Below are 19111 nucleotides of genomic sequence, written 5' to 3' on the forward strand. Positions count from 1 at the left end.
ATCTGAAAGATCCTCTTCCTTCATGCCACTTTTAAGGGTACAATCCTCTTCCCTCTTACCTAATGAGAAACTGGATTGAACTCCCCTCCCCCAAGTAGACACACATAGGATTGCTGTATAAATCAGGCAGAATTTGTTGAAGCCACAAATCCCATTCCTGATACCTTGCAATAATAAACCATTTGAATAGGGTTGCCAGATGAAAAAGAGGGTAGGTCACCTGCACTTTGATAGGTGTGTTGAAAACTCAGTTTTAGCAGGCCATGCAAGTTATGCTTACTGAAATTCCCTCTTCTAAACAACTATTAAAAATGCACCTGATGGTGCCTCTTTACCAATCTGGTCATCCTATCTTTGAGCAGTTTACAGACAAAAAAGTAATAGCATGTAGCGGAGCATGTGAGAGGAAGATTACAACATTCATTAGTCTTGTAAAGGTTGCAGAACCAGCTGTTTAACGGGACTGAATTAAATGATGTGCTCTTATGACCCACAAGGTGGAGCTCAAATCTTCTTTCTTTCTTTCTTTCTTTCTTTCTTTCTTTCTTTCTTTCTTTCTTTCTTTCTTTCTTTCTTTCTTTCTACAAAACTAAGGACTGAGAAGAGTGAGCCCCACATTCAGTGCTGTCAAACAGGCAATGGATATTAACAAAAGTACAAAACTGTCGACACACTTCATGTCAGTTTATTTAGTGTGAAATACCAACTGCTTAATGATTAAAGATACAATAAAATACTGGGACTCAAGTCTGCCTGAAAGCTACGTATAGAGTAACTCTCTGTTGCTTCATCGCAGATCTTTGAGGGGCTAGCAGTTGTGTGTGAAATACTTTGCGAAGAGTTGACTCTGACAATGGAAACAATCTTGGATGGGGGCACCAACATGGTGTCCTCCAGATGTTGTTAGACTCCCAACACCCATCTTCCGCAACCAGCATGGTCAGTGGTCATGGATTATAGGAGTTGTCATCCAGCAACATCTGGAGGGCACCCTTTGGGTTCTCCTGGGAACCTTGTTCGGTTTTGTGAACAGGCAACAAATTGGTCCCAGATTGAAACTAAATACCACACAGGCATCTTGTATCTGTTCAGCTTGTCAAAAGCAAAAATTTTGCTGGACTACAGCTGAAGCTTTTTCCTGTTTGCTGAAAAGCTATAGTTTTTATTCATTCATTTCTGAATTTCTGAATTGCTTACTAAGGTACATTTCAAATTAATGTTGTCAAAGTGATTCACAACATAATTACTGTACATATGTAAAGGTAAAAAAAGGTAAAGGACCCCTGGACGGTTAAGTCCAGTCAAAGGCAACTATGGTGTGTGGCGCTCATCTTGCTTCAGGCTGAGGGAGCCGGCATTTGTCCACAGATGACTTTCCGGGTCATGTGGCCAGCATGACTAAACCGCTTCTGGCACACGGAGGCGCATGGAAACACCGCTTACCTTCCCACCGAAGTGGTACCTATTTATTCATATTTACATATGTAAAACAGTTATATAAATTGTTATATATGTGTTTGTGTATAACAATTTACATTTTACACTTTACATTTTATTATGGAAACAGTTGAAAACAATTGCATTTTTTAAAAGAACAACTATATAAAATATGAAAATATAAATCTAGAATAGCTGCTTCCCTCAAATTGCAATCCAACAATCACAGAGTACAATGCCATCTATTTTTAATCCATTATTTACTCTTTAGATATACAGTTATCTCACAATCAAAGTAGTTAATAAGGAGTAGTTAATCCTTGATTTCTGTGTATGTGATACGGGTAGTAGATCCCTAATTTGATCCTAAATGATTCCCAGTTTAGAAAATAACAGACCAAGATATGTGCATGTTGGTGGATTTGTTTAACCTTTCTCTTTAGGTTTTCAGGGAAAGTGAACTATAAGAGGAAAAAGTTTGGAAGCTGTGAGGCAGTATCCAGCCAGCCTCCACATCAACCTTTTCCCAATATTCCCACACATTCAGGGCTTGCCAGGTTTCCAAGAACATATCCATGAAAAGAGGCTAATGGAAGCAACATTTCCCAGACAGTCTGGAGACCAGCCTGAAGTTGTTACATAACAACTACCAAACGAGAAAAGAACTACTAACTTTCCTATAGCCTTGGGGTGGCTAACCTATAGTTTTCCAAATGTTATTGCATTCCAGCTCCCAAGAGTGCAAGCAAGGCTGGCAAAGATTCAATGGACCTGTCATGTGACTTTCATGAATGCTATGAAAGATAAGAATGCTAATAATAAACTGCTAATGACCCAAAGAAAGAACTATATGATAAACTTGACAATTAATTTATTTCAGATAATTCTGAATTAATAAACATAGTGACATAATATTTGGTCCAATCATATAGGTCCACAAAGGTGGAAAACTGGTTCATTTCTGATTAGATTTTCTGTATAGCTTGAAATAATTCATACCCTTACAGCAGCATATGTTAGTCTGCTCAAATTACTTGGTTTGGGAAATGCTGGAGCTCGTAAGTGCATTTCCTGGATTTTACACTAATGTGTCTATATTTTCTTTGTAAGGTATTCAGAGGCAACAGTTGCCATGTTGATCTCAAAGAAACAAAGTTGCTGGCATCCATCTGTCTCAGGAGACAATGGAAGGTTGCATCGCCTGCTGTGGCTTTAGAGAAACACAGAGACATGTTGATCTCAAAGAAAAGAAGTTACAATTACATTTACATTTACAATAGTGAGTGGAGCCTTCATCCCCTGCTCCTGAGGAAATAAAAAGGTAAAGGTACCCCTGCCCGTACGGGCCAGTCTTGACAGACTCTGGGGTTGTGCGCCCATCTCACTTAAGAGGCCAGGGGCCAGCGCTGTCCGGAGACACTTCCGGGTCACGTGGCCAGCGTGACATCGCTGCTCTGGCGAGCCAGAGCCGCACACGGAAACGCCGTTTACCTTCCCGCTGGTAAGCGGTCCCTATTTATCTACTTGCACCCGGAGGTGCTTTCGAACTGCTAGGTTGGCAGGCGCTGGGACCGAGCAGCGGGAGCGCACCCCGCCGCAGGGATTCGAACCGCCGACCTTTCGATCGGCAAGCCCTAGGCGCTGAGGCTTTAACCCACAGCGCCACCTGCGTCCCCTGAGGAAATAGGTCTGTATAAATGGACTTTGAAGACTCATCCCCAGTACCACCGACAGCCCAGGAGAACCATCTACTACAAAGGGAGGCCCACTCTCTGCATTCCAGTCCACTGAAGCACATGGCTGTGTAACAGAATGCCAGCTTTCTCCAGGGAAGCTAGGATGATGATCAGAATGATAATGATCATTTTATGAATTACTTTCTACAAGTGTATGAAGACAATTTGCAAACACAACTAAAAAAACAACTAAAAAAGTTTCAAAAATAGTACCAAAAATAATAAAAGATCAGTTTACAACCAAAACAAGATAACATGCAAGCCAGAGTCAAGTTGGAAAGGCCTGTTGAAACAAAAGTGTGTTTAGTTGTTTGGGGAAAGTACAAATAGTGGATGTCTGTCATATCTCAACAGGAATCCTGTTCCACACAACAGGGGTATACACACTGAGAGCTTTGCTCCATGTTGCTGTGGAGTGGACTTCTGATATTTTAGGAACTGGGAGGAGAAACTCTCTTGCAGAATGCAGAGGCCTACTGGGCATATCAGAGATAAGGTGTTTTCTCAAGCTGCCCCTGAGCTGTTTATGGTCATAAATGTTAGTACCAAATCCTTGAACTTGACCTGGTAGAGTATTGGCCACCTTGCTCTAAGACAGCTTGCCATCAGTTGGCTCTAAACAGCATAAAGCAACACTCTAAGCTCCGAGTGAACTTGGTATCTGGCTGCTCTCCTGAATCCAGCTTCACAATGAGCTGTCCCTGGTCCTGATCATTTGCTGCCGGGCCTGCACCTTTCCACACACCTAGCCAGAGCATCTCTGTGGGACCCAGCCTGGAATGGGAGACAGACAAAGACTGCAATCCTAATTAGGTCTTCTCAAAATTCAGTGGGACCTTCTCTGGAGTAAGTAGGATTATGACTACAGTCTTAGGCTGCAATCCTGAGCCTATTGAAAAGGAAGTGAATCCTATTGGGCACTGAAGCTTCTGACTAAATGTACTCAGGCTGTGCCACCTCTGTAGTACTTATTGTGCTTGCCACACAGAGGCATAACAAATCTGATGAAGTGGACTGTAATCCATGAGAACTTCTACCATTATCAATGTGTTAGTCTTTAAGGTGCCAGAAGATTACAGTGGTATCTCAGGTTACAGATGCTTCAGGTTATAGACTCCGCTAGCCCAGAAATAGTACCTCAAGTTAAGAACTTTGCTTCAGGATGAGGACAGAAATCGTGCAGCGGCAGCAGGAGGCCCCATTAGGTAAAGTGGTACCTCAGGTTAAGAACAGTTTCAGGTTAAGAACGGACCTCCAGAACGAATTAAGTTCTTAACCTGAGGTACCACTGTATTTGCTTATTTTTTTCTGCAGCAGGCCAACCTTTGGAAAGAAATCTTTAGTAATAATTGGAGTGGTAACAGAATGTGTTGATAACTGCAAATGGTTGTTTGGTAGGTGTTGTCCCCTACCCTTTGCAGGACACGGTGCAGCCTGTTTCATGCCTTAGACTGAATGCATGGAGGGCAATTGTAGGGTGTTGCCCCTGCTTACAACCTCCATGTGTGCAGTTGATTGATAGTGTACAGCTCTATGTGTGTAGAGCTCTCTCCCCTCTGCTTTGGGACCCTGATTTCTCCTGATTGTGAGTACAGATCTTTACATAGATGTAGTCCATAGCAGGGATGGGCAGATCTGGGTCCAGTCGTAGATCCCAGGATGATTTGCAGTAGATGGCCAAGGACTTAGGACACTCCAAAATAGCAGCTACAAAATGACTCCCTAATTTATACTGTTGAAGTGAAAAATGTTGAAGTAGATATGCTTTTGGAAGCACTGTGAACTCTGTTTCTTTTTGGTATTTGAAATAATTCATGGGAGCAGAATTCTTCAGTTCTAATTGCTGAACCAGCTGTTGAAGAATTCACCAAACCCAAGGGAGAGCCTAGAGAAAAAGTACCTTCATAGGTTGTGAAATTCATTGCTGCACAGGTAAGATAATGTGTATCTGAGTAGAGTGGCTGGGAAGTCCACCAAAGCACCTTATGAGCAGTCTGTATCTGCACAGGTGTGCAGGTGGACATGCTCCAATTCTAAGCACAAAAAACAGCTCCGCCTACTTACACCCATCTGCCAGGAGTTCTAGTTTGGCCTATAGGTCAGTTAGCTGATATCACACCCATAGGCAGGTGATGGACAGGGGTGTGGCTTTCAGTTCTGTATTGGCACACACAACCTAGACATCAGGATTTAACACCAGCAGCTGATGAGTGGTGGTTAGATCCTGTTCCGTTTTTGGCAGTGCACGCCAGTTCCCAGCCATTGTGACATCAGGTGATTGACAGGTAGCAGCCCAATCCTGATAATGACCTGGCCCTTGGCACTGAAAAGCTTCCCTGCCTGTGGCATAAAGGTAACTGCTAGCATTCACTGGTGTGTGTGTGTGGTGAATAAACAGGTGTACCTGTTTCCAGATGTTTTCAAAGCTCATCTATAACCTTCCCCAAATTTTGGCCATTCACTGTAATGCACACATAGTATCATGGTTGCTTTCTTATCTCATACAGGAAGCATTATTGAATAATAAGCATGGGTGTGCTTTGGAGGCATGGCAGGGACAGCCACAAATGCCAATAGAAGTTGTTTGTAAGAAGTACCGCTTTCATTTACTGAATAGCAAACAGCAACCAACTCTATAGCAAACTCTCTGAATGGCTGTTCCTTTAAAGTTGTTTATGCTCCCACCCAGATTGCTAGACCTGGCTGCATGCCTAACCACTCTGCATTCAACTTGGACTAATAAAACATGAATAAAGGACCATGAAAAATCCAGATGCAGGGTTCCCTGATTTGCATCAGGACTAATTATTTATTTAAGGACAGCTGTGCTTAAAAGTATTTAAAAACAAACCAAAAAACCCAGCGACCCTAGGAATGCATTTTCTAGTTCATATTTGTTTACAGAATATTTATTCCCAAGCTTGCTGATTTGGTGTTCTATAAGGTAAGATACCAATATTTTAGAAGTTGTTTTTCTTAGCAAAAAATTCAAATGGGACTTGAAACAAAATGACATAATAATTATTGTCATATTGTTAAAATGACATTGTATTGTATTTTTTTTTGGGGGGGGAGAATGAATTAATTAGATCAAAGTACTGGGTGATGTTAAACAATATTCTGTAAGGAGAGTTTGGAACTGGAAAGTGCAGCACATTGTTTAAATGTTTCATATTAGTGATGTATTGTAAATGCATTTCTCTAAGATATTCTTGTAAGTTGCATCTAAGGCTAGAGGTGCTTTTTTACTAGGATAAACTCAGTGGAATTAACTTCTGCGTTGATATGTATAGGATTGCATTGTAAGGCTGCAGTCTAATGCACAATTACCTAAGATTAAGTTCTACTGAGCTCAGCTGGATTTACTTCTGAGTAGACATACATAGAATTTGGCTGTAAGTCACAGTGTAAGTGTGTTCAATCAAGCTGCTCAGCTATCTTGTAAATCTAACCAAATATGCATATGCCAAACAACATCCCGTGGACTATGTTAAATATAATGCTATAATAATGAAAAACTTAGTAGTGGCTTTTTGTTGCTGAATAGTTTTCTTTCTAAAATATGGGGTTACATAAATTAAAATCAATGCCTATGAATTATTATGGACACGCCTGTGTGTTAAAATGAAATTTTGAGGCACGCTCACTTCAGGCACCCAAATGAGCAGCATTGTAATAAAGGGGTGAGGGGGGCTCAAAAGGTTTTCTACACAGAATGGAAAGTTTGAATTTTGCACATATCTCAGAATATAACCTGCGGCATGATCTCATGCATGCCTACTCAGAAGTAGGCCCCATTCACTTCAATGAGACTTGCTTCCAGGGGAGTGTGTGCATAGGATGACAATGCTAATTCCTGCTATTTAAAGTGATTTCTCTGCATCAATTATTTCCAGCGTTTATAATAGCTGGTATTAGACCACGGGGCAGTTTGTAGGAGAATGCCAAGTACAGTATACCTGAGAATATTTCAAAAAAGTGAAAAGGTTGATACGGCTTTGGACAACAGGAACATAGGAAGCTGATGTAAACCAAGTCAGACCAATGGCCTATCTAGTTCAGTATTGGTTACTCTGACTGGCAGCCGCTCTCTGGGGCTTCACGCAGGGATATCTCTCAGCCCTACCAGGAGATGCCATGGGATTGAACCTGGGACCTTCTGCATGCAAAGCAGATGCTCTGTCCCTGAGCTATGGCCCTTTCCCCAAGGGAAACGTTTATAATGGTTTCTGGAAAATATGTGTATCTAATTCATGATCTAGGAGGGCAAAACTGTCTGTCTGTCTGTCTGGAACAGGGGTAGTCAACCTTTTTATACCTAGCGCCCACTAATGCATCTTTCTTGATGGTACAATTTCCTTACCGCCCACCAGCGCTCAATGGAAGGAGGATTCAGCTTGTGCTGCAGAACCCCTTACTGCCCACCTAGAATCCAGAAACGCCCACTAGTGGGTGGTAGGAACCAGGTTGACAACCCCTGGCTGAGAACATTTCCCCACAATTTCCTACCATATACAGTCATACCTCGGCTCCCGAGTTTTCCAGTTTTCAGACGTTCTTTTGGAAGCCGAACATCCGATGGGGCTTCTGCAATGGCAGAGGAAGCCTCTGGGGCACCTGGGGCAAGGCGCCCAGGGGCGGGGCAAACAGCTCATAGGGGCCCATAGGGGCTAGGGATGGGGTGCGCCATGCGGTGCCCCGATGGCACCCGGGGTGCACCGCTCCCATCACACCCACCTAGCTATGCCTCTGGGCTTCTGTGGCTTCTAATTAATTGGCTGCAGGAAGCTCCTGCAGCCAATCAGAAGCCGTGCTTTGGAAGTCGCATGTTTCGGAAGTCGAACAGACTTCCGGAACAGACTCTATTCAACTTCTGAGGTATGACTGTATACACAAGGCAGCTTGCAGTATAAGAGCTTAAAACAAATCGTTTTAAAGCCAATAGGGTTGCAGGGAACCAGACAGAGGGCCTTCTCGGTAGTGGCGCCCACCCTGTGGAACACCCTCCCTTTAGATGTGAAGGAAATAAGCAGCTATCCTATCTTTAAAAGACATCTGAAGGCAGCCCTGTTCAGGGAAGTTTTTAATATTAAACACTGTATTGTTTTTAACACTTGATTGGGAGCCGCCCAGAGTGGCTGGGGAAACTCAGCCAGATGGGTGGGGTATAAATAATAAATTATTATTATTATTATTATTATGATAAAATAAAATTAAGCAAACAAAAACAAAAAGCAAAAAAGGCAGAACAATGGAAGGAACATTGCTTAAAAAGATAATGATCATAACTTAAGCATAATTTTAATTTTAAAAAATGGGAAGTAATTTTATTTTAATTTTTAAGCCTGGGAAATTGGCGGCACGGGGTGTGTGTGGAATGCCCCCGAGCAAGGAGCTTGCTCTCCTTGTGCCCCATTTCTGAATTCATTGAATAATAATATTGTAAAGTTGGAAGCGACCCCAAGGGTCATCTAGTCCAACCCCCTGCAATGCAGGAATCAGAGCTTAAGAATCCCTGACAGATGGCCATTCCATCTCTGCCACTAACATATGCTGCTGTTTTCTTTCTTTCTCGCCCACCCAGAAATATACTATGCCTCTTCTGTTCTTCCCCCAATATTTTTTATCGGGTGCTGGCTGTGGTCTGTGGTAAGGTTGCGTTATATTCATTGAGCAAATGTGTGTTAAGTAGTTACAGATTTATTATTAATATGCACGAGACATTAACAGCTCTTTTTGTTTTTATTAGCAGGAGCAGTAAGTGACCCTTTGATTTTTGAATCCCCGTCACTATGTGGAAAAAACATTCTGTCTTTTGCCTTTTGGTTTTGGCTGTTGCTACAAACTGTGTAGTGTATGGACAAAACAGAAGAAGGGGACAGAAGCCAAGTTCTCTAACAGGAAAAGCGAACCTTCAGGGTAAAGTCATTTTCTTAGAATTTACTATAGGCTGCATGAAATGTTTCCAAGCGCAATGGAATAATCTCCAAGGGAAAGTGGCAAATTATTAATATATGGGGATTTTGAATCATTTTGGTAACAAGTCCTGAGTTCTATGGGAACAGCATGTTTTCCATTAAGACCAGACTACAAGGGACATAATTATTCTATTCTAAAAGGCACGTTCCCTTTCACATAAAGAAACTCTACAGACTTTTTTTCAGGTGGAATGTGCTACTGGAAAACGCATATCGCACACCCACAATTTCAGAATAGATTGGAATATTTATTTCCTTATTGAATAAACAAAATATCTTGTTGCAAGGAAACCTCTAAGCAGTTTACAATAATGGAAAATGAAACATTAGCACTATAAAATTTTTTATTTAAAAAATCCCAGTTGAAACCAGGTATTTAAAAACTTTCAAGAGACGATTCTAGCCAACAGTAGCTAAAAAGAGATAAAGCACATGTGACTTCTACATGTTTGGATTGGCTTGCTGAAACAAAAATGTTTTAAGCAGATGCTGAAAAGAGTATGATGAAACCATCTGTCTGGTGTCAATTGGCAGGGAGTTCCAAAGTATAACTGCTGCTACACTAAAAGCTTGATTTCTTACAACTGCACAGCTAGTATTATGTGGCACCTACAATAGTGTCAGTTCTGCAGATCAAAGTGGTCTAGAAGCATATATGGGATCAGGTGATCCCAAGCTATTAGGGCTATATATTCTAGTTGTGACACCTTGAACTTGGCCCAATAGCAAATGGGCAAACAGTACAGATCTCTGAGCAGGGGTGTTATATGCTGAAAGGCTCTCACTCCTGACAGCAATTATGCTGCAGCATTCTGTACTAACTGCAGCTTCTAGATCAAGCACAAGAGAAGCTCCATATAGAGTACATTGCAGGTATCCAATTTTGCAGTCACCAATGCACAAACTCCTGGCTTCTCCGGACAGCCCTAGATTCAAACTGCATGCCTGCTCCTTCAGGGCAGTGCAGCTCCATCCAGCTCAGGCAATTGACTCATTTCTAGTTGTTGTTGTTTTCATTTTCCCTACAATACACACATAACAGGCAAACTTCTAAGGGTTTTCTTTAATACAGAGCAGAAGAAGCCATTGTCATGTAAATAGATACAGTGCACAAAAGGTTGCCTTCAGCAATATGCCGGCTGTCCTGATTCTATGAAGTGTACGTCATATTAAAGCAGATGTGAGAAACCAATGGCCCTGCAGATGTTGTGGGACTCCAGCTTCCAACAGCTCCAGCCAGCATGACCAATGGTCGGGGTGATGGAGGTCGTAGTCCGACAACATTCAGATGTCTTGCAACAAAAAAATCCCCTGTGTTGCAAAACAGAACAGTCTGATAAACATAAAGCAACACATAGGCTAATAGTATACTAACGATATTTATATAACACAGTTGAACTGTTTCTTAATTCACAATCAGAAAACATACAGTATGTACATGGAGTCACGAACTAATAAGAGAACATTCAGACATCAGCAGGTTTCCCATGCCTATAGTAAAGGACTGCAGCCCTATGTCAATCAACACTTCCAATCCCTAGTGAATGAATATATTTCAGCAATACTATTATGGCGGAGGACCTTAAGGGCCACAAACGACAACATTTTGGAGGTCCCAAGTCTCAAGGTGGTGAGATTGGTCTCAACTAGGGCCAGGGCCTTTTCAGTACTGGCCCCAACTTGGTGGAATGCTCTGTCCCAAGAGACTAGGGCCCTGCAGGACTTGACATCTTTCCGCATGGCCTGCAAGACAGAATTGTTCCACCTGGCCTTTGGTTTGGACTCAGTCTGACCCTTATGTTTCCCTCCCCTTATGGTTTTGATCTATGGGCTACTTTGGCTGCATTTTAAATTGCATTTTAACCTGTATTTTAAATTGTGTTTTTTCCTATTATGTTTTTACTGTAATTTTACTGGTGTTAGCCGCCCTGAGCCCGGCTCTGGCCAGGGAGGGCAGGGTATAAATAAATTTTATTATTACTGTTATATTATTGTTATCATGTGAATTGAGAACATAAGAACTGCCCATCTAGTCCACCGTCCTGTTCTCACAGTGGCAAACCAAATACCTTTGGAAACTCACAAACAGAACCACCACTGACTCCTGTTCCACCATCTAATGAGAAGAACCTAGAATTGGATTGGAATTCCCCTCACCTCTTCCCTTTCTATTTGAAACCACCCCATGTTGTTGTCTTCTCCCACTGCAGCTTTGTTCCCCGTTTTTGAATGATCTCTGTCCCATCTTGCCCTCTGCAGCTTCCGTCTGCTTCATCGATATCATCTTCATCCTGGACAGTTCCGAAAGCGCAAAAGATGTCCTGTTTGATAAGCAGAAGGAGTTTGTCACCACCTTAAGCGACAAGGTTTTCCTCATGAAGCCCACCAGAGTCCGCAGGTACGACTTCAGACTGGCAATCATGCAGTTCAGCAGTTCGGTCAAAATCGACCATCCTTTTACCGAATGGAAAAACTTGCAGACCTTTAAGCAGGAAGTCTCCGGGATGACCTTTATTGGGCACGGCACGTATTCCTATTATGCTATTTCCAACGCTACCCAGTTGTTCAAAACAGAAGGCCGCAAAATAGGTGTCAAAGTGGCTTTGTTGATGACGGATGGGATCGACCACCCAAAGTCTCCTGATGTGCAGAGCATATCTGAAGCAGCCCGGGCCCTTGGAATATCGTTCATCACCATTGGCCTTTCTAAGGTTGCCAATCAAGCCAAACTGCGTTCGATATCTGGCGATTCGCCCGGGAAGCCTGTGATCATCCTCAACGATCCCAACCTGTCAGACAAAATACGGGACCAATTGGTAAGTAACATTTTTTAAAGGGTTCTTCTTCTAGTAATAGTTTCGTAGACTGGTAGAGTTGGAAGGGACCACAAGGCTCACCTAGTCCAACCCCCTGCAATACAGGAATCTTTTTGCCCAACAGAGGGATTGAACCCATAGCCCTGAAATTAAGAGTCTCACACTCTACCAACTGAGCTATACTGCAGCAACAGTAGCCACCAACGACAGGGCCTTTTCAGTAGTGGCATCTTAGTTATGGAACAGCCTTTTAAAAAAAATGATGTGGCCTCTCAGTTTTTAAATCTGAGGGGGTTTTCTTTAACTTTGAGGGTGCAATGATTTCATTTTTTGCTTATTTTGCTTGTATGATTTCATGCCTAATAATAATAATAATAATAATAATAATAATATTTATTTGTACTCCACCCATCTGACTGGGTTGCCCCAGCCACTCTGGGTGACTTCTTCATATCAAAACAGTTTTTCTTACTCATTGATTGTAAGCTATCCAGAGAAGTTAATATTATGAAGTGGCATACAAAGGCTGCAAATAAATGAATAATTAAGAAATAAGGACTTGTAAAGAACCAATTTTTTTAGCATGGCAGCATCAACACTTTGGAACTCCCTGCGTGTTGACATGTGGCTAGCGCTTTCACTGTACTCTTTTCAGCACCTGCTTAAAACATTGTTGTTTAGGCAAGCCTATCCAAACATGCTGAAGTTTCATGCAGCTACCGTTGATTTAAAATAATCTTTTGGATATTTTAAAATGTTTGTTTTAACTGTTTTTTAATTGCTAATTTCAATATTTTTTTCTAAATAGCTTAGAGGATTTAAACACCTACCCCCACCCCCACCCTCACCCCATTAAGTGGTATATAAATTTTATTACATAAAAATCAAACGGTCAATCCATCCATATGTTGACCGCCTAAGAGGCCACAAAGAATGACTTTAGCCATGTAAGTTCTCCATTCCTGCTCAGCTCCTGTGACACGCAATGGCTTGAAACAGTAGCATACCAGCCTTTTGCCTATTCAGATCATACACCACTCTTAAAGAGCTAACTTTAACGTATGAATGGGGCAGCACATGTTATTGGGAACATTCACGTGGGAAAAGAGGGCTTATGTTGGTCAGGTCTTATTTATTTATTTATTCATTTATTTAGAACATTTGTACCCCATTCTTCAGCCAATAATGCTACCAGAGCAGCTTACATGTAATCAAAACATGGCAGACCCTACCCACAGGCTTACAATCTTAAAAATGGAAATGACACACAAGGGAAAGGGAACAGGGAGGGAATAGGAAAACCCAAATCCCAGCTCTGGCACCAATTTCTAAACAGCCGTTTCCATAATGACCAGCTGGCACAGATCAGGGGCAGGAGGTGCCTGATGGCGATGAGACGAGCCCTGCTCCATAACTCTTCCCCCAACTGATGGAAAGTCTGCCCCGGGTTGACTGTTAGGGGAGAGGAGGCCTGATGGAGCTGGCCTGTCACAACAGAGCGGATGTACTTGAGTTCTACTTCCCAGCTCTGCCACTGCTGGAATGGCTGCCTGCAGGTGATGGTTGTAGGCAGAGGAGGCCTGATGGAGCTGGTCTGTCATAGCAGAACCTATGGAGATCTTCCCCCATGGCCAGCAGTGGCCTGTGGCTCAGGTGACTGAAGCCTTGTGGCTGGAAACAGAAGGAGGGAAGAATGCTCTTGTGGTCAGGTTGTGCTTGTGGGCTTCCCAAAGGCAAATGGCTGGCCAGTGTGAGGAGGTTGGATTAGATAGGCCATTGGTGTGTGATCCAGTAGACTCTTGTTATGTTCTTATCTGGAGATGCTGGAGATTGAACCAAGAACTCTTTACAAGCAAGGCAAATGCGCTACTACTGAGCTATGTCCCTTAATTATACCATGGCATAATGAGAAAGATTAGCAGTTTGCTGGCAAATAGAAACACAGAAGAAGAACAGGATGAGGTAAGGTCAGACGGCAAGAAATATTAGACATTGTAGAAGACCGAAGCTCTCAAGGGAGAACTGGATGCGGAAGTTGTGAATACATCCATGACAAATAAGGAAATGAGCCTCTAGTGGCTCATTAGAAGAAAACATATTACGGAAAGGAATAAGTGAGGCGGATGGGATTTTGTTCTGATCTTCTAATAGTCAGCTGGGTTTGAGCCATGCTGTTCCATTGTACATATTCATACTCACCACGAAGTTTGGGTAAACAGAGCTAATGACTCTATCATATCAGGTTTACTTCGGTATTTCCAGAAGTGTTTTTCCTGCTGCACCTTGACTTTTTATGATATTGTTTTAGCAATGCTTATTCTTCCAATATGTAAGCAACTTTGTGAGATTCACCTGAAAAGCGATTCATAAATGCCTGAAATAAATATTGTTGTTAACCAGACTAATCTGAGTTGAAATGGCATGCCATGCTAATATATATATATTTAATTGTTTTATCTTCCAGGCAACTCTATTTGATGAGCGGGTAAGTTGATCAGCTTTTGAGTATTCAGTGGCATATCCACCATCCCTTTCCATTTGTTCAAGTTGTGAGTGCTGTTGCCTTTGTAGTCAAAACAGCACCATTCGCACATTCACTACCGTGAGGTATCAACAGGCATGAGGGGGAAGGTTTGCTGAAGTACAAAAAAAAGAAAAAACCTTTAAGGGGGAAGCTTTAGAATGGAGGAATGAGGGGACACACAAAAAACAGACCAATGACTTGAACATGTTCTGTGACAATGACATGTTAGAATATTGTGGGGGTGAAGAAAACTGGGTGGGAAGAGGAATGAAATGGAGAGTCTGGACTCCTGATCAGCAGCACTGCACACTGCAACGTTTTGTTGCAGGCCCCACTTTTCATGGGTAAATATATGCTGATTCTCAGATAACATTTCCTGCAAAAAGATAACGTCCTCATAAGAAAAAGGGGTGCACATGTGCACAATCATGTGATTCCTCCATGATCCAGCTGGCCCCACCCCCCAAATACACGCCATCGCTACCATCATCATCAACTTGTGCTCTTTCCAACCAACACAACCCAATAGTCCCATTCCACTGAATGGTAGATGCGTTGTTAGAAATTTGCCAGGTGCCAGGCACGTTTTGCTGCTGGTGTGGTTCCAATTGCAACTACGTGGAGATTTCTGGGCGCAAGGTTGGCAGCCACAGTTTAAAAACCTTTGTCCATCATTTATACCATTTCCATTTCCACTTTGTGTGTTTCTCCTCCTTGCATACTGGGACAAGTGAATTGTTGTAAGAGCAGTCAAGCAATGTAGTTGAGATCATAGAATCCTAGAACTGAAGTATTGGAAAGGACCCCGAGGATCATCCACAGATCAGCATAAACATGGAATTCCTCTCCTCCCCCCATGTTATCTTTTGCTGTGTATACACCATATATTTAAAGCACATTCCACACACACCACACAGAATCCCAGGACCTGTAGTTTTTACCTCTCACAGAGCAACAGTTCCCAGCACCCTTAACAAAATAAGCTTTACGTAGAATTTACTGAAAGGAAGGGACCTAACTTAGGCATGTTAATTAACTTTGATGGGTCTGCTGTGAGTAAAATATAGTTCGCATCCACACCATACATTTAAAGTGCTATGATGCCACTTTAAACAGTCATGGCTTCCCCCAAAGAATTCTGGGAGTTGTAGTTTGTTCAGGGTGCTGAGAGTGGTTAGGGAGTATCTATTCCCCTCCCAGAGCTACAGTTCTGAGAGTTCGCTGTGAAGAGGGATTGATTGACCCACATTTCCCAGGATTCCTTGCGGGTGGAGGGAGAGGAAAATGTTCTTTAAATGTATGGTGTGTATGCAGCTTTTATCTCTTTAAGAGGAATAGATCAAACAAAAACAGCATGGAAGTGTTTTTTTCCTCTGAGAGGCCCAAGCAGCTGTGCAAGGACTAAAGGTCAGGAGCATTCCTCCTTTTCAAGGTGGCTGCCTGGGCCTGTGGGACCAGAGGAGCGGATGCAGGGGTGGGAATCGGAGTGACTTGTTCTCAGAAGCAAGAAGCCAACAGAGGCATGAAAGGGAAGTTGCAAGGGAAGGGAATAGAAAAGATTTCATTCCATTGGGGAATCAAGGCCACTTTGGATGCGACAAAACTTCCCACAGGGGAAGCACTTCTTTGTAACTAGGCAAGATGCAGGATGATAAAAGCACATGTGCGTTTTGCCTGCGCATGAGTTTTGCATGTTGAAAGCTGAGCTAGATGTCATGGATCCAGGTGATCTACCAATTTCCTATCAAGTGGGAGAAGGGGTGTGGATTGCTCTGTAAGGTGGGCAGTAGTGTGGTATGCGTGTTAAATTCTTCTCAGCCAGTTTTCTCCCAGTGGGGTTTTGATAGTCATCTGAGAAATTTTTTTTTTTTGGGGGGGGGGAGTATTTTGAGAGAAGATCACATCAAGTAAATGTCTCCTGTCTAGCCCTGCTGGGCTTTAACTTGCCCCAGACTTCAATGGAAATCTGCACTACCTACAATGTGGCACATGGGTTGTGTTGCCATGACATCTAGTCAGTCTCTGAAAAATTGTAATTGCATTTAACTGCCTGGTGCATGGACACTGTGATACCCATAGCTATACCCATACCCAACACATTTTGTGGGCCTCATGTAGGCCAGTCTTTGTGGGTGATTGGCACTTAACTTGTGTGTGTTCCCATAAGGACCAGGGTTCAACTTCGATGCTACCCTTGGCTTCAGAGGCACACAGAAGAAGCAAGACTTTTCACTGTTTCCAAGTGGCTCTGAAACCAAGAGTGAGGACAAGTTGGAGATCATGCTCTTCATCTTAAGTTCCAGGCTAAGGAGAAGCGCAAGCACTTTCTATATGGCCTTGCGCTGAGCCTGACTTTGTGCAGACACCAGAGCTCTACATAATATAATAGATAAGACACTTCCCTTCTCCTGGGGTCCAGTAAGAACTTCTTTCTGATTATGGGAGCCTCCAAAGTCCAGCATTACATCGCCGATGAGACTTAACTCCAGTTCTCCATTTCTGGTGGATAGTATCAGGTTTTCACCAGACTAATGAACCACTAGTATCCTGGGACAATTTGGGACAATTACATTCATAGTTGGAAAGGTGAAATTCTAACATTGCTGTTTCTGTTGAACTTGTAGTGTGAGCAAAAGAGCTGTGAATGCGAGAAGGGAGACCGAGGACCGCCAGGACCACCTGTGAGTATATATGATGGGCAGCAGGATCCTTCAGATTTCCTGCTTATAGTTTATAAGAGCAAACTATCACACACAAATGCTTAAAGGAGAATATAATATGTTTAAGTGTGTCTGAAGGAAAAGGAGGAGGAATTGTTCACTCAAGAAGAAAGTATTATTGGTAAAACCTATTTGGTGTTTCACAACTTTCTGACTAGTTGCAGGACCTTAGCCAGACCTAGCAGAGTACACACAGAATCCATGGAAGCAATTGGCAACTTGGCTGCAGGCAGGATAGATGAAGCAGGAACCAGGAACTTGTAGTTAGGTGTTTATTATATACAGTGGACTATTTACAGGAACAGAACACGGATCTTATGCTAGCTCTCTCTGACACAACTCACAACTCCTACACTGACACAGAACTCTGAACACGAACACCGAATTCCCAGTTAGTAGGCCATTAATTATCACTCTCTTGAGAGAGCTTGACCAATTAGGGAGCGGTCTCCATGTCTCTGTTATCACCAGGCACACTTACTCAATCAGATTGCCTTCTGGCTGTCTGCCAAACCTTAATTGACTCTGTGTGAGTAGCTGCATGTACACAGTTTCTGAACAAGTATAAAAAGCACCAGGTTTAGTTAGGCTGACCATGTGTTCTGCTTTACAGGGTACAGTCCTCTATTTTAAGGAGTTCTCTGTTTGACAGACTGTCTAGTCCAAATGTGGTCTAAAGATAAAGAACTGTAGGAAGGGAGATAAAGCAGGGACCTTGTAGTTATCCATCAACATTTAGGACCCGGACAGCTGTCTGAGCATGGACACAGGTCACCTGGTCACACTCTTCCCCGCTTTGGAGCCATGCATAGCATTTCAGTACCAGTAATGGTTTCTAAAATTGCATCGATTCACAGAAATTGGGATGTGCAAACCTTATGCAATTCTATGTCCTCTCAAAACAAAGAGGGTATATACTCTATTAATGATATTTCTCTCTCCTTGTCCCCTCAAGGGTGGTCATGGTGGCAGAGGGGATAAAGGTGACCGAGGAACTAAAGGAGAAAAGGTAAATCGCCACGAACACCTCCCTTGTTCTCTTACAATGGCAATGGGGCCTGCCTGAGAGGTGCAAGAACTGAGTTCCAGCAAGTTCCAGTTGAAAAATATTGCCCTGGTCTTGACTGTTGTATTTTTAACAAGACTATGGTCAAAGTTGGGTGTAAGTGTAGTATAAAAGGAAATAATATTTCCAAATATTTTCACTGGCTTCTATCTTTTTTTCCAGGGTGAGGCTGAGAAAGGAGAGCCTGGAGAAAAAGGTGCAGAGGTATGTGAATTATTGCTGTTTCCAATAATTCAGTGTGAAGTGTGTTTCTGCTTTCTCACAAGCCCTGTTCTTTAATCTGTCTCCTCTCTAACTGTCCTCTGTTTTGATACGCTGTTTCGTCACAGTGGGACTTTGCAAGCAGAGCCATCACCGTAGCTCCTTTTGCCGCCTTTAACTTATCATCTCAGATGTCACAGCAGCCTATGCAAGACTTAGCTGTTCTGCCCAAGGCTAAGATCAAGGTGGAGTTGTATCTAACCACAGCTGGTAGGACAGAAGGCAGGGAGCCCAACAGTAGGTTAGAGACAGAGCTAATGGTGGGAAGAGACAGTTTTGTCTTCTTCATTGCTGAGTTCTATAGGGGCAATGAGGAGACTAAGGAGGAGGAGGAAGCTGATAGGTAGTTCTTTTCCCGGGGCTGGTACTACCTAAGAAGGAAGGCAGAAGGGGCTGGCTAAAGGCAGACTGAGATTGGTGGGGCAGTGTTTCATTTGCCCTGATGAACCAGCCTCACTGGTTAGAGTGCTGGACTATGACTGGAGAGACTCAGTTTCAAACCCCCACTCAGCCATGAAGTTCACTGGGTAATCTTTGGCCAGTCTCTCTATCTTCCTTACCTACTTTACGGCG

At 42.8% G+C, this 19111-nt stretch overlaps 1 protein-coding gene across 2 annotated transcripts in view; it reads left to right on the forward strand.

Moving 5' to 3' along the window:
- Positions 1-5894: 5894 nt before the first annotated feature.
- The window catches only part of COL28A1 (collagen type XXVIII alpha 1 chain), a 65019-nt gene continuing 51802 nt past the window's right edge, over positions 5895-19111 (forward strand). The window contains exons 1-7 of one of the 2 annotated variants that reach the window (XM_081882850.1): positions 5895-6117; positions 8923-9092; positions 11411-11967; positions 14432-14452; positions 17116-17172; positions 18167-18220; positions 18440-18481. In XM_081882850.1, coding sequence (XP_081738976.1) covers positions 8966-9092; positions 11411-11967; positions 14432-14452; positions 17116-17172; positions 18167-18220; positions 18440-18481 — 858 coding nt within the window. In that variant the 5' untranslated portion in view covers positions 5895-6117; positions 8923-8965. The remainder of the gene's footprint in view (positions 6118-8922; positions 9093-11410; positions 11968-14431; positions 14453-17115; positions 17173-18166; positions 18221-18439; positions 18482-19111) is intronic. The other variant, XM_081882851.1, reaches the window with a different exon arrangement.

This window comes from Podarcis melisellensis, assembly GCF_964234715.1.
Source record: "Podarcis melisellensis genome assembly, chromosome: 12".
NCBI classification, from domain to species: domain Eukaryota; kingdom Metazoa; phylum Chordata; class Lepidosauria; order Squamata; family Lacertidae; genus Podarcis; species Podarcis melisellensis.